At 35.2% G+C, this 18,338-nt stretch overlaps 1 protein-coding gene across 1 annotated transcript; it reads left to right on the forward strand.

The window, feature by feature from the left end:
- The first annotated feature begins 14,449 nt into the window (after window positions 1–14,449).
- On the forward strand, window positions 14,450–18,124 carry LOC145091707 (ubiquitin carboxyl-terminal hydrolase 21-like). The gene is made up of 8 exons (XM_079029484.1): window positions 14,450–15,233; window positions 15,557–15,677; window positions 15,803–15,913; window positions 16,049–16,221; window positions 16,314–16,652; window positions 16,745–16,867; window positions 16,961–17,480; window positions 17,573–18,124. The coding sequence occupies exons 1-8, from the start codon at window positions 14,742–14,744 to the stop codon at window positions 17,866–17,868; spliced, it is 2,175 nt and encodes a 724-aa protein (XP_078885610.1). The 5' UTR covers window positions 14,450–14,741; the 3' UTR covers window positions 17,869–18,124.
- Window positions 18,125–18,338: the final 214 nt, after the last annotated feature.

Raw genomic sequence — 18,338 nt, forward strand, 5'->3', positions numbered from 1 at the left:
CTCTTCTTAGACATACAATTGTACTAAGACTCACTTAGAGGATCAATTGAGATATGGTTCTTAATCACTAAGACATATCATAAAGCATAAAAGCTACTCTCCCTTCTTCTTAGAATTGAGAAACTTTTATCTTTCTGCCTACTTGATTCTTCTTATTCGTTCTGCTATTGATCTAAACCCTTTAATCAATTCAGAATTACACTTAATCTTGTAAGTATAATCATATTTACTAAACCTTTAGTAAATCATGATGAATATCTTTGTTACTCTTATGGTGGACTTGATCAACACGCTACTTTGTGTACTTGATCTCCTAGTCCTTCACTTGACACTTTGTCAATGAATTGGTCTAATTTCCAAATATGAATTTCTCATTCATCATGCAACCAAGTTTCATGATTCCAAATTTCTGTCCGATTGAAACTTTGGGTGATGAGAAACTCTCCCTATTTGGTAAATTCTTGACATTTCCATAAATAACATAAACAAGAATCATACCCATTCGTTGTAGAAATATTCAAACATCGATTTTCATAATGATTTCATTGTAAGGAAATAAACAATTAAATAAATAAGTCAAACAAAATTTATTTTATTTATAAAAGCAGCGGAAAAATTTGTCCTTACAATGCAAAATCCATTGAAAACTATGTAAAAGGAAAATTTCTAACAACTCTATCATAACTATTTAAGCTCAAAATCTAATCTTCAAGTCCTATGCGATCAAGATCCATCTCTTGGTGATTAGATTCATCTTGCTCTCTCAACAAGCTTCCTTTCTTTTCACCGATCCTGCAAAAACACTCAAATGCAATCTTATTACATCATGTATTAAGAATCAATGAATAGGAACTTAACGGAGTTAGATAGTGGATTCTTACCTAAAGTAGAGCCATACATTCTGACTCTCCCATCTCTTAGATCTCTTAGGTAATTAGGGCAACTTCGTCTCCAATGCCCCTTCTCTTGGCAATAAAAGCAAAATGACTCTTTTGGAACAACACATGGAACTACTTTAGACATCGCCTTTCTCTTATGATCAAACTTTTCGATCATTGCATGTCTTTCATTGCCATTGTCTATATCCATAGAGGTCTTGAAGGCAGATTCACCAATCAACTTTGCTTTTCTATTGTGCCAAACCATTACCGATTCAGCAGCAATAAGCATGTAGGTGAGATCTATAAGGGTCACGTCGTGATTCATCATATAGTACTCTCTTACGAACTCACTATATGAGTTGGGAAGTGACTGAAGAACCCAATCAACAACTATTTCCTCACAGACAACGGATCCCAACATTCTTAGTCTATCAATGTGCGACTTCATCCCTAGGACGTGTGCACACACCGACTTTCCTTCTTTATGTTTACTTGCCAAAAGGGCTTGAGTGATATTGAACTTTTCAATTCTTCGATCTTGTGGGTTGGGGAGAAAAATAGGAGGAGGAGGAGGAAGTGAAGCATGATTTCTCATTCCTCGATTGAATCGTGGAATATCATCTTCATGTGGAATGCTTGTTCCACGGGATTTGGGAAGACCATAGTTGTCGAACTTTGACATCTACAAAACGGGAGAAAACGAATTCAAGTTAGTTGATAGATTGAGTCCTTAGTAAATCACCCAAATGAGATACTAAGGCTAGGACCCAACACAATACGCTACAACCTAGAAAAGGGATGTCGTAATCTAGTTGCAGAATATTTGAAGGTAAGTGAATGACGATTCACTAATTTCCACCATGAAAAACGAAAAAGAAATTTAAGTTTTAAATCTATGAAAACTCCTAGATCCTTTGAGATACATTGAACTTTCAATGGCATGTTTATATCTCGATACGCCCCTCTTGTTTGTGACTGGGATGCCGAGGATCACAAAGCGGGTGTGAATAACCATGCAAACTACATGGTGCCCTCACATGTTACGGTCACCTATTCGATGTGCCGGTAAACCACACACGCTCCACCGAACTATGACAAACATTGAGTCACCCTTTGCTACCTTTGCTTAGACCCATTTAGTGTGCCGGTTAACCACACACGCTCCACTAACGTCTTCGCAAGGGCACAAAGTGTAATTTCATGGAATTGCATCAATTCACTTTTGCCTAAGTAACTAAGATTGGGAATTTTATGAAAACATTTAGTTACTTTTATACTTCATTATACTTATAAAGGAAGGTTTCATCCTATCCTACCCGTTCGGCTAACGACTCTCCACTAGTCAAGAGTGCGGTGGGTAAGAGTGGATACCCATTCAATCGCCATTTTATAGGCAATTTCCTTAAACACCCCTTATAGACCAGCTTCGTGAATGAGGCCTACTAACGGTAAGACTGACTTTTAGTTATACATATATATAATGTTAGACTTTTAATGTTATATATAGTATAGGGTGTATTTTATAACTTTTAAAATACTATGTGGTTAACTTTAACAATTACACTTTTAATTCTATTAAATGGTTAACCTAAACTTTTATTGATTTATTAAACCTCTTTTAATTATACACCTTAATTAATTAATAAAACCATAAGGGTGTGATTTGAACTTTTTCAAAATTATACTAGAGTTTTAGAATTTAACATTCCTAATTAAACTTTTAATCAACTTTTAAATTCCAAAACTTGAGGGCAAGTTTTGAAACATTTCAACACATTAGGGATCAGAATTTAAATATGCATCAAAATTAAACTATTTAATCAAAACTTAAATTCCAAAACTTGAGGGCAAGTTTTGAAACCTTTTTCAAAACATTAGGGTTTCAACTATTTAAATTTCAAAACAACAGAACTTTTGGGGTTCAAATTTAAACTATAAAACCTAAAGGGCCAATTATGAAACTTTTCACAACAACAAGGATCAAATAACAAATAATTCAAATTAACATTTAATCACATAATTATCCATATTTGATGATTTCTTGCAAAATAATTTATCAATTTACTCAAAATAATTAATCAATTATCTTATAAGGAAACGATTATCCTATTAATTGATAAATATCTTCAATTAGATTAAAATTATAGTCAAATATATCATATAATCGGATTAATATTAATCTAACATGATAAGGTAATTATCCCAATGCAAAAACAGCAAGAAATCCCGAGATAAGCACTGTCTGACGCACCGACTCGCCGAGTCACCCTCTGGAACTCGCCGAGTAGGGCTGACTCGTCGAGTCCAAGAGTGACTCGCTGAGTCAGGTCGAACAGTGAGGCCAAAACACGATTTTCAGTTACATCAAGCATCAATACAATAGAAACCAATCATGGCTCTGATACCACTGATGGGTTTTGGTCATAAGACATCCTATGTGCTCACACAAACCCTAAAGCTCGGATCTAGGTTTCTCTATTGTACATACTTTGAATCCAAGACTATAAACCCTAATTCTAGCATATGGAAATCCAAATTCACATGTAATTAGGTTTAAGAACATACCTTGATTGTTATGTAGCAATAACAATCCAATTCCTCCTTGAATTGACCTTGGAAAGCAGAGAGTCACAAGTGTCACTCCTCTAATGGCTTACAAACACCATAAGCAAGTGGAGAAGGTATATAGAGAGAGGAGAGAGGTTAGAATTCGTATTTGGGACTTCTTGGGAAGGGAAACCCGAATTCATGACCTTGGGGTTGTTTATATAGGTGTAGAGATAGGGTTTCAGTCATTATCCTTATCTAGTTGATTATCCATTAAGCAACCAATAAGATAATCCTTGAATCCTTATCATACTCGAATTCTAAGGCTTTCCAACCTTAAATTCATCCACCATATATAAAAGATAATCCTTACCTTATTTTGTAACTATCACATAATTACAAATCAGCCCCTCTAGTTTAATTAATTACATTTGATCACAAAACTAATTCTTAATTAATTATCGACCAATATTAATTAAACAAATATGATTTCTCCTTTAATATATTATTCTTATAACATATTAATAAATCATATTATCCTCTCTCTCTTTATTCATTTCTCCAATCAAGTTGCTTTGGTGAAGGCAACCCAAAAGGACCATGCACCATCGGGTCAAGTACATACCAAAATAGTTATGGACTTAGACACTAATCCAACACTGACATCCTTGAAATACACTAAAAAATGGCAAAAACGCTTGACGTATTAGGGGAGTCTTAGACGCGTTCTAAGACGTCCTTCCTTGATTTCTAAACTTTTCCGAAACACACCGTTCCAACATGAGACGCCCCTAAAACACCTGGACGTCCTAGGGGACGTCTTAGGCACCTTGTAAGACGCCGATGGGGGGTCCTTCCCTCTTTCCTGCTTCGAAATTTGACCAAATGTTGACTGTTTGACTTGGACGTCCTAGGGGACGTCTTAGATGCCTGGAGGGGTCCTTCATTTTTCGTGCAAGTTTTAGTGGTCAAAATGACATAAATAGCAGAAACACAAAACACGAAAGTTGTAGAAAATCTTGTATAGTTTCCAGAACTTCTTTACTCATGTCAATCAGATCCCCAGAACTTGAGATATGAACAAAACATTGAAGCATGGTCAATTTTCCCAGGAACGTTTCTTCATTCCTTTAGCAATCCGTTTTACTTGCAGGTTCCGCCCACTTTTAGTACAATATATTGACCTGCATATGTAGTTCAACAACTCATCAAAGTAGTGCCATTATTGGACAATTATACATCAATTCAACATATTTAGTACACTTTATTATGCTATAAATGTAGACCGATCAGTTCCCGTATCTATTATCTTCGACAGAGATAGTAGATTCACCTCAAGATTCTGGCAGTAGCTACGAAAATCCTTGGGAACTAGGTTGGACATGAGTACAGCCTACCACCACAAACTAATGGACAGAGTGAGAGGACTATACAAACATTGGAAGACATGCTGAGAGCTTGTGTGATCGACTTTGGTAAAGAATGGGATATTCATTTACCATTGGTCGAGTTTTCATACAACAACTACCATACTAGTATCGAAGTTGCTCCATTTGAAGCCCTCTATGGCCGGAAGTGCAGATATCATCTGTGTTGGGCTGACGTGGGTGACACGTAACTAGCTAAAGGACAAGTTCCTGACAACACTCTCACTGGTCCGAAAATCATAAGAGAGACAACATAAAAGATTGTGCAAATTCACGAGCGATTGAAAGCCTCTAGAGATCGACAGAAAAGTTACGTAGACAAAAGATGAAACCCTTGGAATTTCAGGTTGGTGACCTTGTTCTATTGAAGGTCTCAATCTAGAAGGGCATGACTCGCTTCGGAAAGCGTGGTAAACTAAATCCAATGTACATTGGGCCTTTTGAGATTCTATCTAGAATCGACCCTATAGCTTACAAACTTCGACTACCTCAAGAACTTAGCAACGTACACCTTACCTTCCACATATCCAACCTAAAGAAGTGTCTATTTGATGAGACTCTTGTTATCCCACTCGATGAAATCGAGATCAATGAGAGCCTCAACTTTGATATGTGTATTTTATGCACGTATTTTGCATGTTTATTTCTGTCCTTTCATAGCATTCTACTTCATAATTCTTGCATTTAGATAATTATTAGGGCAATTGTATATTTCTTTAAGAATGTCTGGTACTTCATTATTTTTGATTTATTTTGCAAGCATTATGGAGTGTGGAGCTTGGAAGCATGGAACTTGGAGTATGGAACTTTGGAGCATGAAGAGAAGATGAACCGTTCATTCCATGGAGGAAAGCATAAAGACATAACCCGAGTCATTGTGCATTATCATCATAACAAAGGACTACATTTAAAGCACGGTTCATGTCACACCGACACGGGTCGTGTTTGTCTTTTTCTCATCTTATATTTAGAGCATCATGACTCGTGGTGAAGCTAGACTGAAGATGTATCCAACAGTGAAAACTTATTGGACTTTTAGCAAAAAGCATGGGCCACGCCAAAAACACATGGTCAAGACAAATGGCCATGCCAAAAAGGCATGGCCATGCTAAAAATGCTTTGCCACATGGAAAGCACGTGAACATTAATAAAACAAGTGAAGATGTCGCCATTTCACATAGAACGGTTTCTGGAGCACTTTTGGGCGACTTTGGGAGAATTCTTTGAGCTTTTGAAAAGACCTAATCATTGCAAAAACTTTTGATTTCATTTTTGTAAGCATTAAACATTCCGATTCCATTTTTATTCTTGTTTGATTTGTTCTTAGCAATGTGTGGCTAAGAAATCATAGTTTATAGTTCTTGTTCAAAACATCTTGATTGCTTGACTTGAAGCATGTGATTTGATGTTTGAATTGTGATTCTATTATAGTGACTATGATCTTGTTTAATCTAGAATCCTTAAATTTGATTTGTGTTTGATTGGCCACTTTCATAAATTGAATTTTTGTGTAGTTAATTAACTTTTAGGGCACCTAATCATTCTACAAAGTTAATGATTGGTAACAAACAATAGGTTTTCTTATTGTAGAACATTTATCACATGTTTTCACACTTCCGAGTGTATGATAAGAAATGAACATTGTTGGGAAGCTTGTACAAAACTTAATGCAAATTTTCAATACAATCTAAGAGCGTGTTTAGGTTGAATTGGTAAATATAGGTCTAGTCAAAGAGCGTGTTTTGGCTAGATAATTTGGCAAGCGAGAGGTATTAGAGCGTGTTAATATCTTTCAGTACCAACTTATAATAGCAATCACAAATTACATCAAGTCATAATCAGGTTAAATGGCAACATTGAGAACTAGAACTAGAAGCACTTTTACAACTTATTTACAAATCTATTTCATTTTCTGCATGTTTCAAAGTTGATTGTTATTTTCATTATTTGAATTTTGCAAACAAATCCCCCTTTGTGACCAAAGTACCTTATGCAAAGAGGTATAGAATTTTATCCCGTGTCTCTGTGGTTCGACCCTGCTTGCCTTGTACTACTTTTTAGTGCATTAAAGCAGTGTATTTGGAGTCTATTGTACCCCTATTATTTGTTGGGTTTGACACACCTAACAAACTTCGTGGAAGAACCAGTAGAAATCAAGGATAGGGAAGTCAAGCAAACCAAACAAAGTTTTATCTCGATAGTGAAGGTTCGCTAGAAAGCAAAACGAGGACCTGAATTCGCTTGGGTGCGAGAGGATCAAATGAAACATAAGTATCTGCATCTTTTCCCTTACTCCATGTGTATCTCTTAGACTTAATTTCGGGACGAAATTCCCTCTAACAGGGGGGAGGGGGATGATGTGACAACACGTTATTTTCGTTATTGTAAAAGTCAAACTAAGTCAAACTTATTGTTTTGATTTACTTATTTAAGGTTAGATTGATAACCTATATATGTTTAAAATCCTTTTATTAGAAGTGTAATGCTTCATCTGAGAAGTCTCGCATGGGCCGCAAACCCTCTGTTCGTAGCTGAGAACCCACTTTGGACCGCAAACACTCTTCGGACCGCAAATGTGCGAACCTTCCATTTTTGGCCGAGAACCCACTTCGGACCGCAAACCCTCGGTTCACAGCCAAAAAATCCTTTCTGACCGTAAACTTCGGTCTCATCCACTCGGTGCGATAACCAATGCATGTGTTCCATCATCGATTTCGACCCTATACATATGGGGGGAGCGAAAACCCCTCATCACTTCTACCATTCCAACTGAAAACACACTTTTTACTCTCAAGAACACCAACCAAAAACGCCTTATTCTCTCTCAGCTATCATCAAAAATCCTTTGTATCTCCTTCGGATCTTGCTTAGAACATCAAATGTTCTTCGTTTCATCAAGATCCTCAACCGAAAACCCTTGAATCTCCTTGGTTTCGCCAAGAACACCAAGATCCTCATTGGACCGAAAACCCAAAGGGCTGGCTGAAAACTCATTGCAACCTTCCTAATCGCTTCTAACACTCTTATTTGTAAGTGAAGCTTACAAATTAGTCTATTTCCTTAACGTACTTGCAATTATATTAACTAATTGTATACACATATATTGCATGAAATGCTTTTAGGACTCTTTTTGCCTCATGATCTACCTTGTGGAAAACATCCTATATTTAGCCTTCAAACGAATCACTCACATAAGGTGAGTTCATACCCCTACAATTTACCCTTTTCAATGTTTTTAGGGGGGGGGGGGGGGGAATACAAGTAGAACACAGATTAATTGTGTTAACTCTTACATGTGTAAAAAAACTAACGAAGGATTTCGTATGCTTATAAATATTGTTAAAATCATTTCAAAACTCTTTTAAGCTCATTTAGATTTTTGTTTATATCAAAATCATATTTCTTTGTATATTTATGTATAATCATGCTTTAACGAACTTAGGACTATTGCTAAATACTATAATTCTTGTACCTTGTTTGGTTGTGGGCTTAGGGTAGGATCACTAGTCTGACTATCGGCTAAATCATAATTATACATGCTAAATATATACATAAATATTAAATCTCATTTTCAAATACATACTTAACTCAGTTGCATATGTTGGGCAACTGAGTCTTTTCTCTAAACCATTTACGGTTCAAACAAAACGTACCAGTAAACTATAATAGGTATAGTTTAGAGAATCAATTCATACTATTTTCTATATCAGAGTAACAATACATGAATCAATACCTTCATACTACTACATTTTATTACAAAGTATACTATTCATCTACAAGAACAAGAAAGAGCTTACATACTATACGTGAACAAGTTAACTAAAATGTGAAATACTATTTCATGGCATAGCAATATTCTTGCTAAGTCATGTTTTGTAACCAGAGTCTCCGGGAGGGAGAGCGTGAGTTTGTGTATAGATCTATACGGGATTGACCATCCTACACCTTGTTGCTAGATACAGTGGGACCTGCAGGTCTACGGGTGACAAATATCATATCATTTTCGATGCCTAAAGAACGTCGTGTTTTATACTAGTCAATCAAGCATGGTTATAACCTTAATCACATTAACATCTTAATTAACCAACTCGGTTACAATGCGATTAATTCATCAATAATGTATTTTACACAATACTACTGTGAATCTTCATTTTCCATGTCATACATACAGTGATAATCTCACATGGGCAATGCATACTATTTTTTTAGTAAAGATGGTCTACAAATATGGAAAACATACATTTTATACTATTTCAAGAGAACAAAACATAAAAACAGTTTGGTCTTGGGTAGAAGACTGCTTTTTCATTTAAGCAGAAAATATAGGATTTTTCTGGGAAGTACACTAACATTTACATGAAGCAGTTACAAACATTTTGACACTAAAAAATTATGAACTCACCGAATTAAATTTTGATACTCTCTTTCAAAATAACTTGTATTATCAGGAAACCAGTAGACAGGTACACTAGCACAGGTGTTGGAGAAGACGGAGCATGTTCATGCTCATCTTCTATTTTTGTTTTACATTTGTTGTGTCATACAACTATACAAAGAACACACGTGTATTAACTATTTTATTAATGCAATGGATGTTGTTGCTTATTTTACTATTGTGCATTGTTATGATACTATACATGACGTCCTCTGCCCCCGAATGTTTATGCTATCTCAGTTTGGGGGTGTGACATAGTAGTTCATGGTGAATTTCTTGTATGCACTAGCTAGAGAGTTAAGACTAATATCGGTAGACAAATATTAAGTGAATGGGAATCCAGTATGTTCAAGTTTGTCAAAGTACCCTTTTAACTTTATCACATGGGTACTCACATAACAATTATCCTGTTGCTTGTAACATAGAATCTCTCAGTTCGGGCTTGTTCTTGAACATGACTTTAAGTTGATCATTCATGTTGTACTCCCCGAGGTTCTCATAACTATTTTGGATTTTAGAAGAGATGGTCGCCAACATCAGACATGAGGCCTCGATAAAGTGATAACAATGCTTTTCATGTTTGACTGCTTCTTCTTTAGTAACATCGTCAATAAATCTTTATTCTAGAAACTCGTCCAAAACATACTCCTTCTTTTTGTACCTCATATTGATTCTCATGTTGCGAATCCCATTAAGGTATTTAGGACCAGTGAGCTTATCTCGCAGGAGGAGTTGGAGTGGTGAGAAGTTTCATGAAGTGGTTGGTGCAGGAAGAGGAGTGTCATCCAGACTAATAATTATTTATTTAAGAAAAAGAAACACAATTAGTTTGATCAAAAAGTCCTTTTAATATAAATACCCAATATCAAATTATTAATTAAAAGCCTATGATCCATATTTGGCTTCATAATGTAAAGTGGACTAGTAAAAAATTACCAAATGAAGTTATTTAGGTGGACAAACTACGTCGATCTCAATCTATATGAGATTCTTAGAAAACAAGATTTATTGACTTGTGTCAATAACATGTTAATCTCTTCTAACGATTATTTGTCAACCATGATTGGATTAGCTGAGAATCATGAATCCAAATGGTGAATTGGCCATGCGAAGTTACAATGAGATTATGTTCAAGTAACGCTTGAGAATTACGATCACCATATACTTTTCTTTGACTATATTCTCTTCTTGACGAGATAGTAACCACACTCGTTTACATCAAAGAGAATATTCTGCAAGGTGTAATTTCCATGGGAAGCATAGGATTCACATTATTTTTATGAAACATGATTTTGTTCTACTACTTATTAAGTTGATACTTTTAACTTTGCACAGTTGTCCTATTAAACCCTTTCGGTAACTCTACTTCAAAATGTAAGAAGGCGGTGAAGGTAGCGAACAATAAATGTCACTTAAAAGCCAACCTCATTATGAATCGAAGAGACCTCCTAGAACCTTCGTTATAGCTACTAAAGTAGGTGAGTCTAGTCATGGTAAGACTAACAATGCACATTTTAGAAAACATGCAAGGACACAATGTTTGTAGTTTGATGTGAAACATATAAATATTTGTTGTGATACATATAGATATAATTTTACTATATATGTCTTTTAATTCAATCGACCGAACAATAAGATGCAAGACAACAATAAAATTATTAAGATTCTATTGTTTTGTCTTTTAATTGATCCTGTAATAAAATCAATTTTACTTTATCTTTTAGTATAAAGGCGGGTTTTTACATGTTTTAAAATCGACAAAGGAATAAAACAATGCAAAACGAATTTTATAATTTTGGAACCACAGGTTCCACGACGTGCGAAATGAGCAACCACGTCGTGGAGCCTTAGAATAACAAGAGACTTATTATAAGATTATTTTAAGTTTTCAACAACTCACCATGACGTGTCCATGTATAAAGTACGATATGGCGACGAGGCAGTCGCTATCCAATTTAGCATCCAACAGATACCACGACGTGGCGAAGAGGCAGAACGATTCGAACATCATTTTTTAGATTCAATTTTAACATGGAAATTTTGTAGACTATTTAAAACGATTAAACATATAAATCCAACATTACAAGCACTAACATACTATCTATGATAAAGTCTAAGTTCAATAGACTTGAGTTAACCTACACTTTGATACCACTGATGAGTTTCGAGTCTTGGTATAGATCTGATCGGGACAACGGAAACAATAACAATTTATGATCTAAAGACTTGAAATGTGCATATAAAACTCAAACAAATATATGCAACTTAAACAATACAAAATAATGAATCATACTTTTGCTTTCTTAGTGTTTTTCTTCGTTTGTTTAGTCAATTGATTGAACTAAAGAACCCAACGTAGAGTTCCTCTCTTGTGATCGCACCCAAGACAAAAACTTTACAGATCTGAACAATTCTTGAACACCAACAACTAATAGATTTGATCAAACGAATCAGCGACGAAGCACGATGTGGGAACTGTACTTTGAAAATTCTAGGTTTTTTGAGGGTTCTGAACTTTGGTGATTGAAGGGTATTCTTCTCATGTATCAAAACCAGGTTGTTACCTCTATTTATATAAGGAGGTGATTTGAAACCCTAAAGATAATTACCAAATATATATGTAATTATCAAGATATTTCAAATCATTATGTAATATTTCATAGTTCTTTATTTTCTAATTATTTAATTAAACTATTAACCAATTAACAAAACAAGTCCATGATATAAATATATTTTCAGTTCTACTTTATTCTTGCTCTTGCATGCAACCCAAAATGACACTGTTATTTATAGTAATGTTACTGAGTTTGTTGTGGCTATAGGCATTAATCTCCATCACATCCCAGTCTTATACCTCAGTTGCATATATATATATATATATATATATATATATATATATATATATATATATATATATATATATATATTTGCGTCCTTATTGGAATAGTGAGATTACTTTCCATTTGTTGCACGATGTTATTGACAATAACCCTTGAATTAAAGTTTATTTTGTTATTGCATGCAATCAACCACTCTTTTCACCATCCAATTCTTATGTCCCCATCATGTATAATATATTATTAAAAAATTACAAGGTTTATTACATTAATGTCTTCATCCATTCTTTATTACCTATAATTAGATTGATTAGGATGTTTGGCATATATTCAACATCATGGTCATCCTTCTTATCAACCTTTATATCACTCATTATATTTGTCTTGTCAACAACATAGTCACTATATTAATTTTCACTGCCATCCTTACTATTATCATCCCCATTTCTTCCACCTTCACTAATTTTCCAATCATTATCAAATGCCTTTTATTTCTTGATTTTGGTTGTTTATATTTCCACCATATTATGCATATATGTTTCCCAAGAATAACTGATACTCATCCTTATGTATATTATATGTATATTACATAAATGATAAAAGTCATCTATATATATAGGCTAGGCTAACTAGTTTACTATGGGCATTATCATTTTGGAAGCATGCAAACATTATGGTTAATTAACTATCTTTTAGTGGAAGTTTACCACCATCAAAGTCAATTCTTTGTATACACTAGGATATTCCAGATGGTATAATGCAATTTGATAAGTCATTAGGTTCATATGAGTTTAATTTCATGCTTCTAATTCCTATCTATGCCATCTTTATTAGTTCAAAGACCGGGCTTGGGGGTTGGTCTTAGTGGTCAATGAAAATGTACTAGTGTGCTGTCTTAACATGCAGAAATTTTATTAGACTGCTAGCTTTACCAGCGGTAGGAGGGTGAAAAGACGGTGCAGCCGCTCTAGTACACATGCTAGTACACCGAAGCACAGAGTCGCTTGTCATCGACATCCGAGCCACAGAGAGCCCTTCCGCCGAACGGGACTCATTTCTCTTCTTGGATGAAGACTATCGGGAGTTGGAACATGATGAACTATCACCAGTCAAGACGAGGAAGATTATGAGGACGATGGGAACCATGGTATTATTCTTTCTACAATTACCTCAAGACGGGTTCATACCGGAGTACGCCACTCGTGGTCAGAGGAGAGCCCGGAGGGAACTTTCCCGACGATTTGTGATCTTGGGAGATGTCCTTTACATCTTTGAATATTACTAATATTTAATTATGGCGAGACAAGGCTATTAAGCCCTTCAATAAAAACTTTACTTGGCAACATGAAGTAAGTGTTAAGCGTAATATTTGCATGTTTAATGTATACATATGAAATCTAAATAGTTCATTTTTCCATGGATATAAGACCTTTAAGGTGACTTGCTAAATAGCCTAACATGGTAGACCTTCAATATGAAAAAAACTTTAAAATTCAAACTTACAACATTCTCTTACCAAGTTGGGGTTTAAGTATGATAGTTGTTGTCTAGTCCACACTATAAGCATCGACGAAGCTTATATATGGCCAGGGGGTTGTGCCCCCCCCCCTCCCCCCCTCCTCTCCCCTCCCCATTTTTTTAACAATTAGTCCATAACTATTTAAAAAGTTACATATTATGTCTAAAACTATAAAATTTGACTTTGACCCCCCTGTTCTTCAATTTTTATACATATTTTATTTTCGGCCCCCAAATCAAAACTTCAAGTTCCGCCACTGACTATAAGTACCATATTTCACTACTACAAGATGCAAAAACAATGGAGGAGATGATCAAGCTCAACAAAGAAGAAAATAGAGAAGAAGAATAAGGCGATTGATGGTTTATTAGGAGGACCATATTTGAAACGACGATTGATCACATCTGTGACATGAGTTTATGAACCGAAATGACAGAAATGCCCTCACGTCAGAAGCACACCTCACTCATTAACGATACAAGGCTCATGTCGGCTGCCATAATGACCATTTTTTGGAAGTTATTTATTCTTAGGGACCATTTGTCAATAAATTATTCTTAAGAACCAAACTTGGTACATTTTACCAAACTTACACACCATTTAATTTATGTAATATGTAATGACACTTAACAAAAAGAAAACGTTTGTATATAACTTTCTTCTATACATGACATTATTTCCAATTCAACTAATATTATATTTAAAAAACAACTAGTGTAGTGTGGACAAAAAGAAGTAAACATTTTTATGAGTAGATTTTGGGGTAAGAACTAAAGAAATAACTCGCACAATAATTTGTTGTACGCATTCTACCGCTCTCCCTCTCTCTCTCTCTCTCTCTCTCTCTCTCTCTCTCTTCTCCCTCAAAAAATTTAGAAGGGTGATTGGTGAAATGAAATCCATGGAAATGGCGGCTTGGTTTTCCCTCCCATTTTAAAATCTCAAAACCGTGTTGAAAATCCTTTCAACCACTTTCAACTTCCCCCAAATTTTAATTACCACCAAAGTTTTCCCTCTCTTCCCATCCACCAAATTCAAACCCTAATTCGTTTCTTTCAAAAGCCCTAATTTTCTGTCTCAGTCTAGGGTTTTCCGATGGCTGATCATGCAGAGACTTTGGCTCCGCCGTCGGAATCAGTTAGTATATACGCAGATGCGGTTGAATCCTCTTCCCCCAAAGACTCTCGTTCGCCTACACAAACCCTAGATCGATACTCGAGCTCTCGTCGTACTAAAGTCGATGTTCACGCTAGCGCACATATGTTGTTTGATAAAATATCTCAAGAAGAGGAGGAAAAATTGGAGGATTCTAAGCCACCGGAATCGCAAATAAATCCCTTGATGGCAACCGAAGCGCTCGAAGATTCTGAAGAACTGGCGTTATCTCTTTCCGGTGCGGAAGCTAATGCTCCCACTGAGCCCTCAAGTCCTGTGGCTGTTGATGATAACGCTAATGATCCCGCCGATGAGACCGATGCGTGGATTTCGTGTAATCGAAGTGAAAACGATGTCTACAAGCCGTTGCCCTCAGTCGCGTCAAGTTCTTCGAGTTGGTACGAAGATGTCTATGAGAAGCCGTCTATGGTGGTATGCTTATTATTATTATATCTCATATTCATGATATTTTAAAAATTTACTGTTTTATTTAAATCACATCGATCTTATTTATTGCTACTTTTAGACCGAAAGTTATCTAAATTGATTTGCACTTTCATGGTCATATTACATCACGACTAGTACCAATTCTCCATCATTTGAGAAATCTCGGTCTAGTTTATGGAGTGAAGATAGTTAATTCAGTTTCTAAAATTGCTTTTGCTTCAGTTGCATCAAGTGCTATGTGTGAAATTCCATCCAACAAGTCCAATTCCTATCCTTAAATCTGGCTTATCTAGTTTCTGAACTTACAGGGTGCAGGACTTGCCAATCTAGGCAACACTTGCTTTTTCAACGCAGTTATGCAGTGCTTCACACACTCTGTGCTACTTGTTCAGGGTCTTTTTTCATCTCCCCATCCTACTCCTTGTGATTGTAAGATCTACAACCTAATCAGTTTATGTATTTATTTCATTATTGTTTTATATAGTAAGACTTGTAGGGAGTATATGATTTACCTGCAAAGCTGGTATATTTACATCTCAAGTGTGGACCTGCAGGTAACAATGAAAGGTTCTGCTTGATCTGTGTATTGCGGGAGCAAATTGAACTTTCTTTAACATCAACTGGAAAAGTTGTCTCTCCATGGAAATTTGTCGACAACTTGAGTTGTATCCTTCAAATTCATACAAATTACATTTGTTATCTCTCTTTTTTTATATCTTCAATCACACATATCTGTTTAACATTTATTATATCCAACCTGTTTTTTCAATATTTGTGTTTCTTGACTGGTTGACTATCAGATTTTTCATCATCATTCCAAAGATACCAGCAGGAAGATGCTCATGAGTTCTTGCAATGCTTTCTAGATAGGCTTGAAAGTTCTTTCAGCAATTTAAAAGTGAAGGATGATACTCTCTCCTCAGAAAGTGAAAACTTAGTCAAGAAAGTCTTTGGAGGTCGTGTTATCAGCAAAGTAAGAAGTCGATTGATGTTCCATTGATTTTCCCATATCAACTACTCAACCCCATTATCTATTTTGCTCACTCTTGTTTATATAAATTTCAGCTAAGATGTTGCAACTGCAACCACATATCTGATACCTATGAGCCTTCAGTTGACTTAAGCTTGGAGATTGAAGATGCAAAAAGTCTCTCAACTGCCCTCGAGTCATTTACAAAAGTTGAACACATTGAAGATGAAGAAATGAAATTTACATGTGACCAGTGTAAAGAAAAAGTGTCTGTTGAAAAACAACTTATGCTCGATCAAACTCCTCCTATTTGTGCTTTCCATTTAAAAAGATTCAAAAATGATGGCTCCTATGTTGAAAAAATTGACAAACATGTTGAGTTTCCTCTTGAGTTGGACTTGCAGCCTTATACATGTGGCAATCAAAGCAATAATGTGAGTTCTATTCCTTAATTATATATATACAAACAAGAACATATATATTTATACATGTTTTTACCTCCATATATATCTCTCTTTTTATACAGGAGGAGTTGAAATATGAACTATATGCAGTTGTAGTACATGCAGCTTATACATCTAGCTGTGGTCATTATTACTGTTACATACGTTCTGCACCTGAAACATGGTGCAAGTTTGATGACTCAAAGGTATATACATCAATACATCATATCTCAACTTTTTCTTAAAATTTGTAATATGGAATTTGAAAATTGAGTTAAAAAGTTTTATGATTTTGATAGGTGACTAGTGTTTCTGAAGCTTATGTGCTATCAGAAGAAGCATACATTCTGTTCTATGCAAGACAAGGCACACCTTGGTTTTCAAACTTTATGGAAACATATAAACCTTTATTAGATCCAAATTTATCAAACACATCACCAAAATCTGTTCTTGAAAACCTTGATGCCCCAATCATCCATTCCCATGACACCAATGAATCTTGTAGCAGATCAATAGATAATAACAACAAAGTTACAGTTCCTGAAGCTAAAGCTGATTGTAGTATCAAATCTGTTGCTGTGGTTCCAAACACTCCAATTTATGTAAAAAAAGAAAACCTTCCACTGACCCTTAAAGAATATGGTTCTAATCGTAGGGTAGTCACCCCTACAAGTAGTCATAACAAGATTCACACTGCAAATCCTGAAAATGATCCCAACAGAAGAAAAACCACAACCACATTTGAAATTGAAGACATATTTTCTCCTTCAACTCCACCAAGATCTCCTGGAGTTGATTCTTCTGATGATGAAACTTCAGGTAATAATATATTCTGAGTTATTATTATTATTTGTTTTGTGAATTTGGTGAAAGATTAAATGAGTAACATATGATGATATTGTGGTGTACAGAAGTGGTTTTTGCTTCAAGGAGAAGTGAAATAAAGCTTTTGGAGAAACCATCTTACAAGAGACCAAGAAACAAGGAAGTTGAAAATTATGCAAAAATTGAGGCTTTGAAACATTGTAATAAGACAATGCCTGCTTCAAGAAGAGATATGCTCATGGCTGCTATTAAGAGTGAAAGTGCAGTGAACAACAAAAGAAGCAAGAAAATGGCATCACATTCACCTCCAAGAAAGAATTTAAGCAGATCAAGCGAACGCCCAATCCCTCGTAAATTGGCTTCTTCTTCAAGTTTTCGTTGAAGGTAAGTTTAGGGTTTTAAAAGGTTGCATGATTTCTAGGGTTTTTGTTTTTGAGATATGATCTAATGATATGATGGATGGAGGCATGTGAAGTGTTTTGCTTGCCATTCATGGAGTGAAATTGGTTTTGTGACCTTTAGATATGTTAATGTTAGATTTGTTGTTTTTTTTTTTTTGTCAATTATCAATGTGTTTATTTTTAGTAAAAACAATACCAGTTCATTATCTAATCTAAGACGTTAACATGCTTTAAATATTTCATCATACCCACAGCACCTTTCATAGCGTATTTTTTTTGATGCTTGATGAATATGTAATATATTAGTTAAATGGTGAAAAGTAAAGAGGCGAGAACTTTGGTACAAATTTGTTTAGAACTGCAAACATTTTGTTTGAATTTTGTACTATATGATTGTGTATGGAGCTGTGATAGCCTGTGTTTAGTGGTTTCTGGAATTGTTGAAGCATGT

The sequence above is a fragment of the Lactuca serriola genome, chromosome 3 (assembly GCF_051521515.1).
Source record: "Lactuca serriola cultivar US96UC23 chromosome 3, Lser_US96UC23_V15, whole genome shotgun sequence".
Taxonomy (NCBI): Eukaryota; Viridiplantae; Streptophyta; class Magnoliopsida; order Asterales; family Asteraceae; genus Lactuca; species Lactuca serriola.

What these genes read in the sequence shown, in the direction of transcription:
- LOC145091707 (XM_079029484.1), top strand. Translation starts at nt 14,742, where the DNA reads ATGGCTGATCATGCAGAGACTTTGGCTCCGCCGTCGGAATCAGTTAGT. An exon ending in ATGAGAAGCCGTCTATGGTG is followed by an intron (nt 15,234 to 15,556) that starts GTATGCTTATTA and finishes CTGAACTTACAG; the next exon opens with GGTGCAGGACTTGCCAATCT. An exon ending in GTGGCAATCAAAGCAATAAT is followed by an intron (nt 16,653 to 16,744) that starts GTGAGTTCTATT and finishes CTTTTTATACAG; the next exon opens with GAGGAGTTGAAATATGAACT.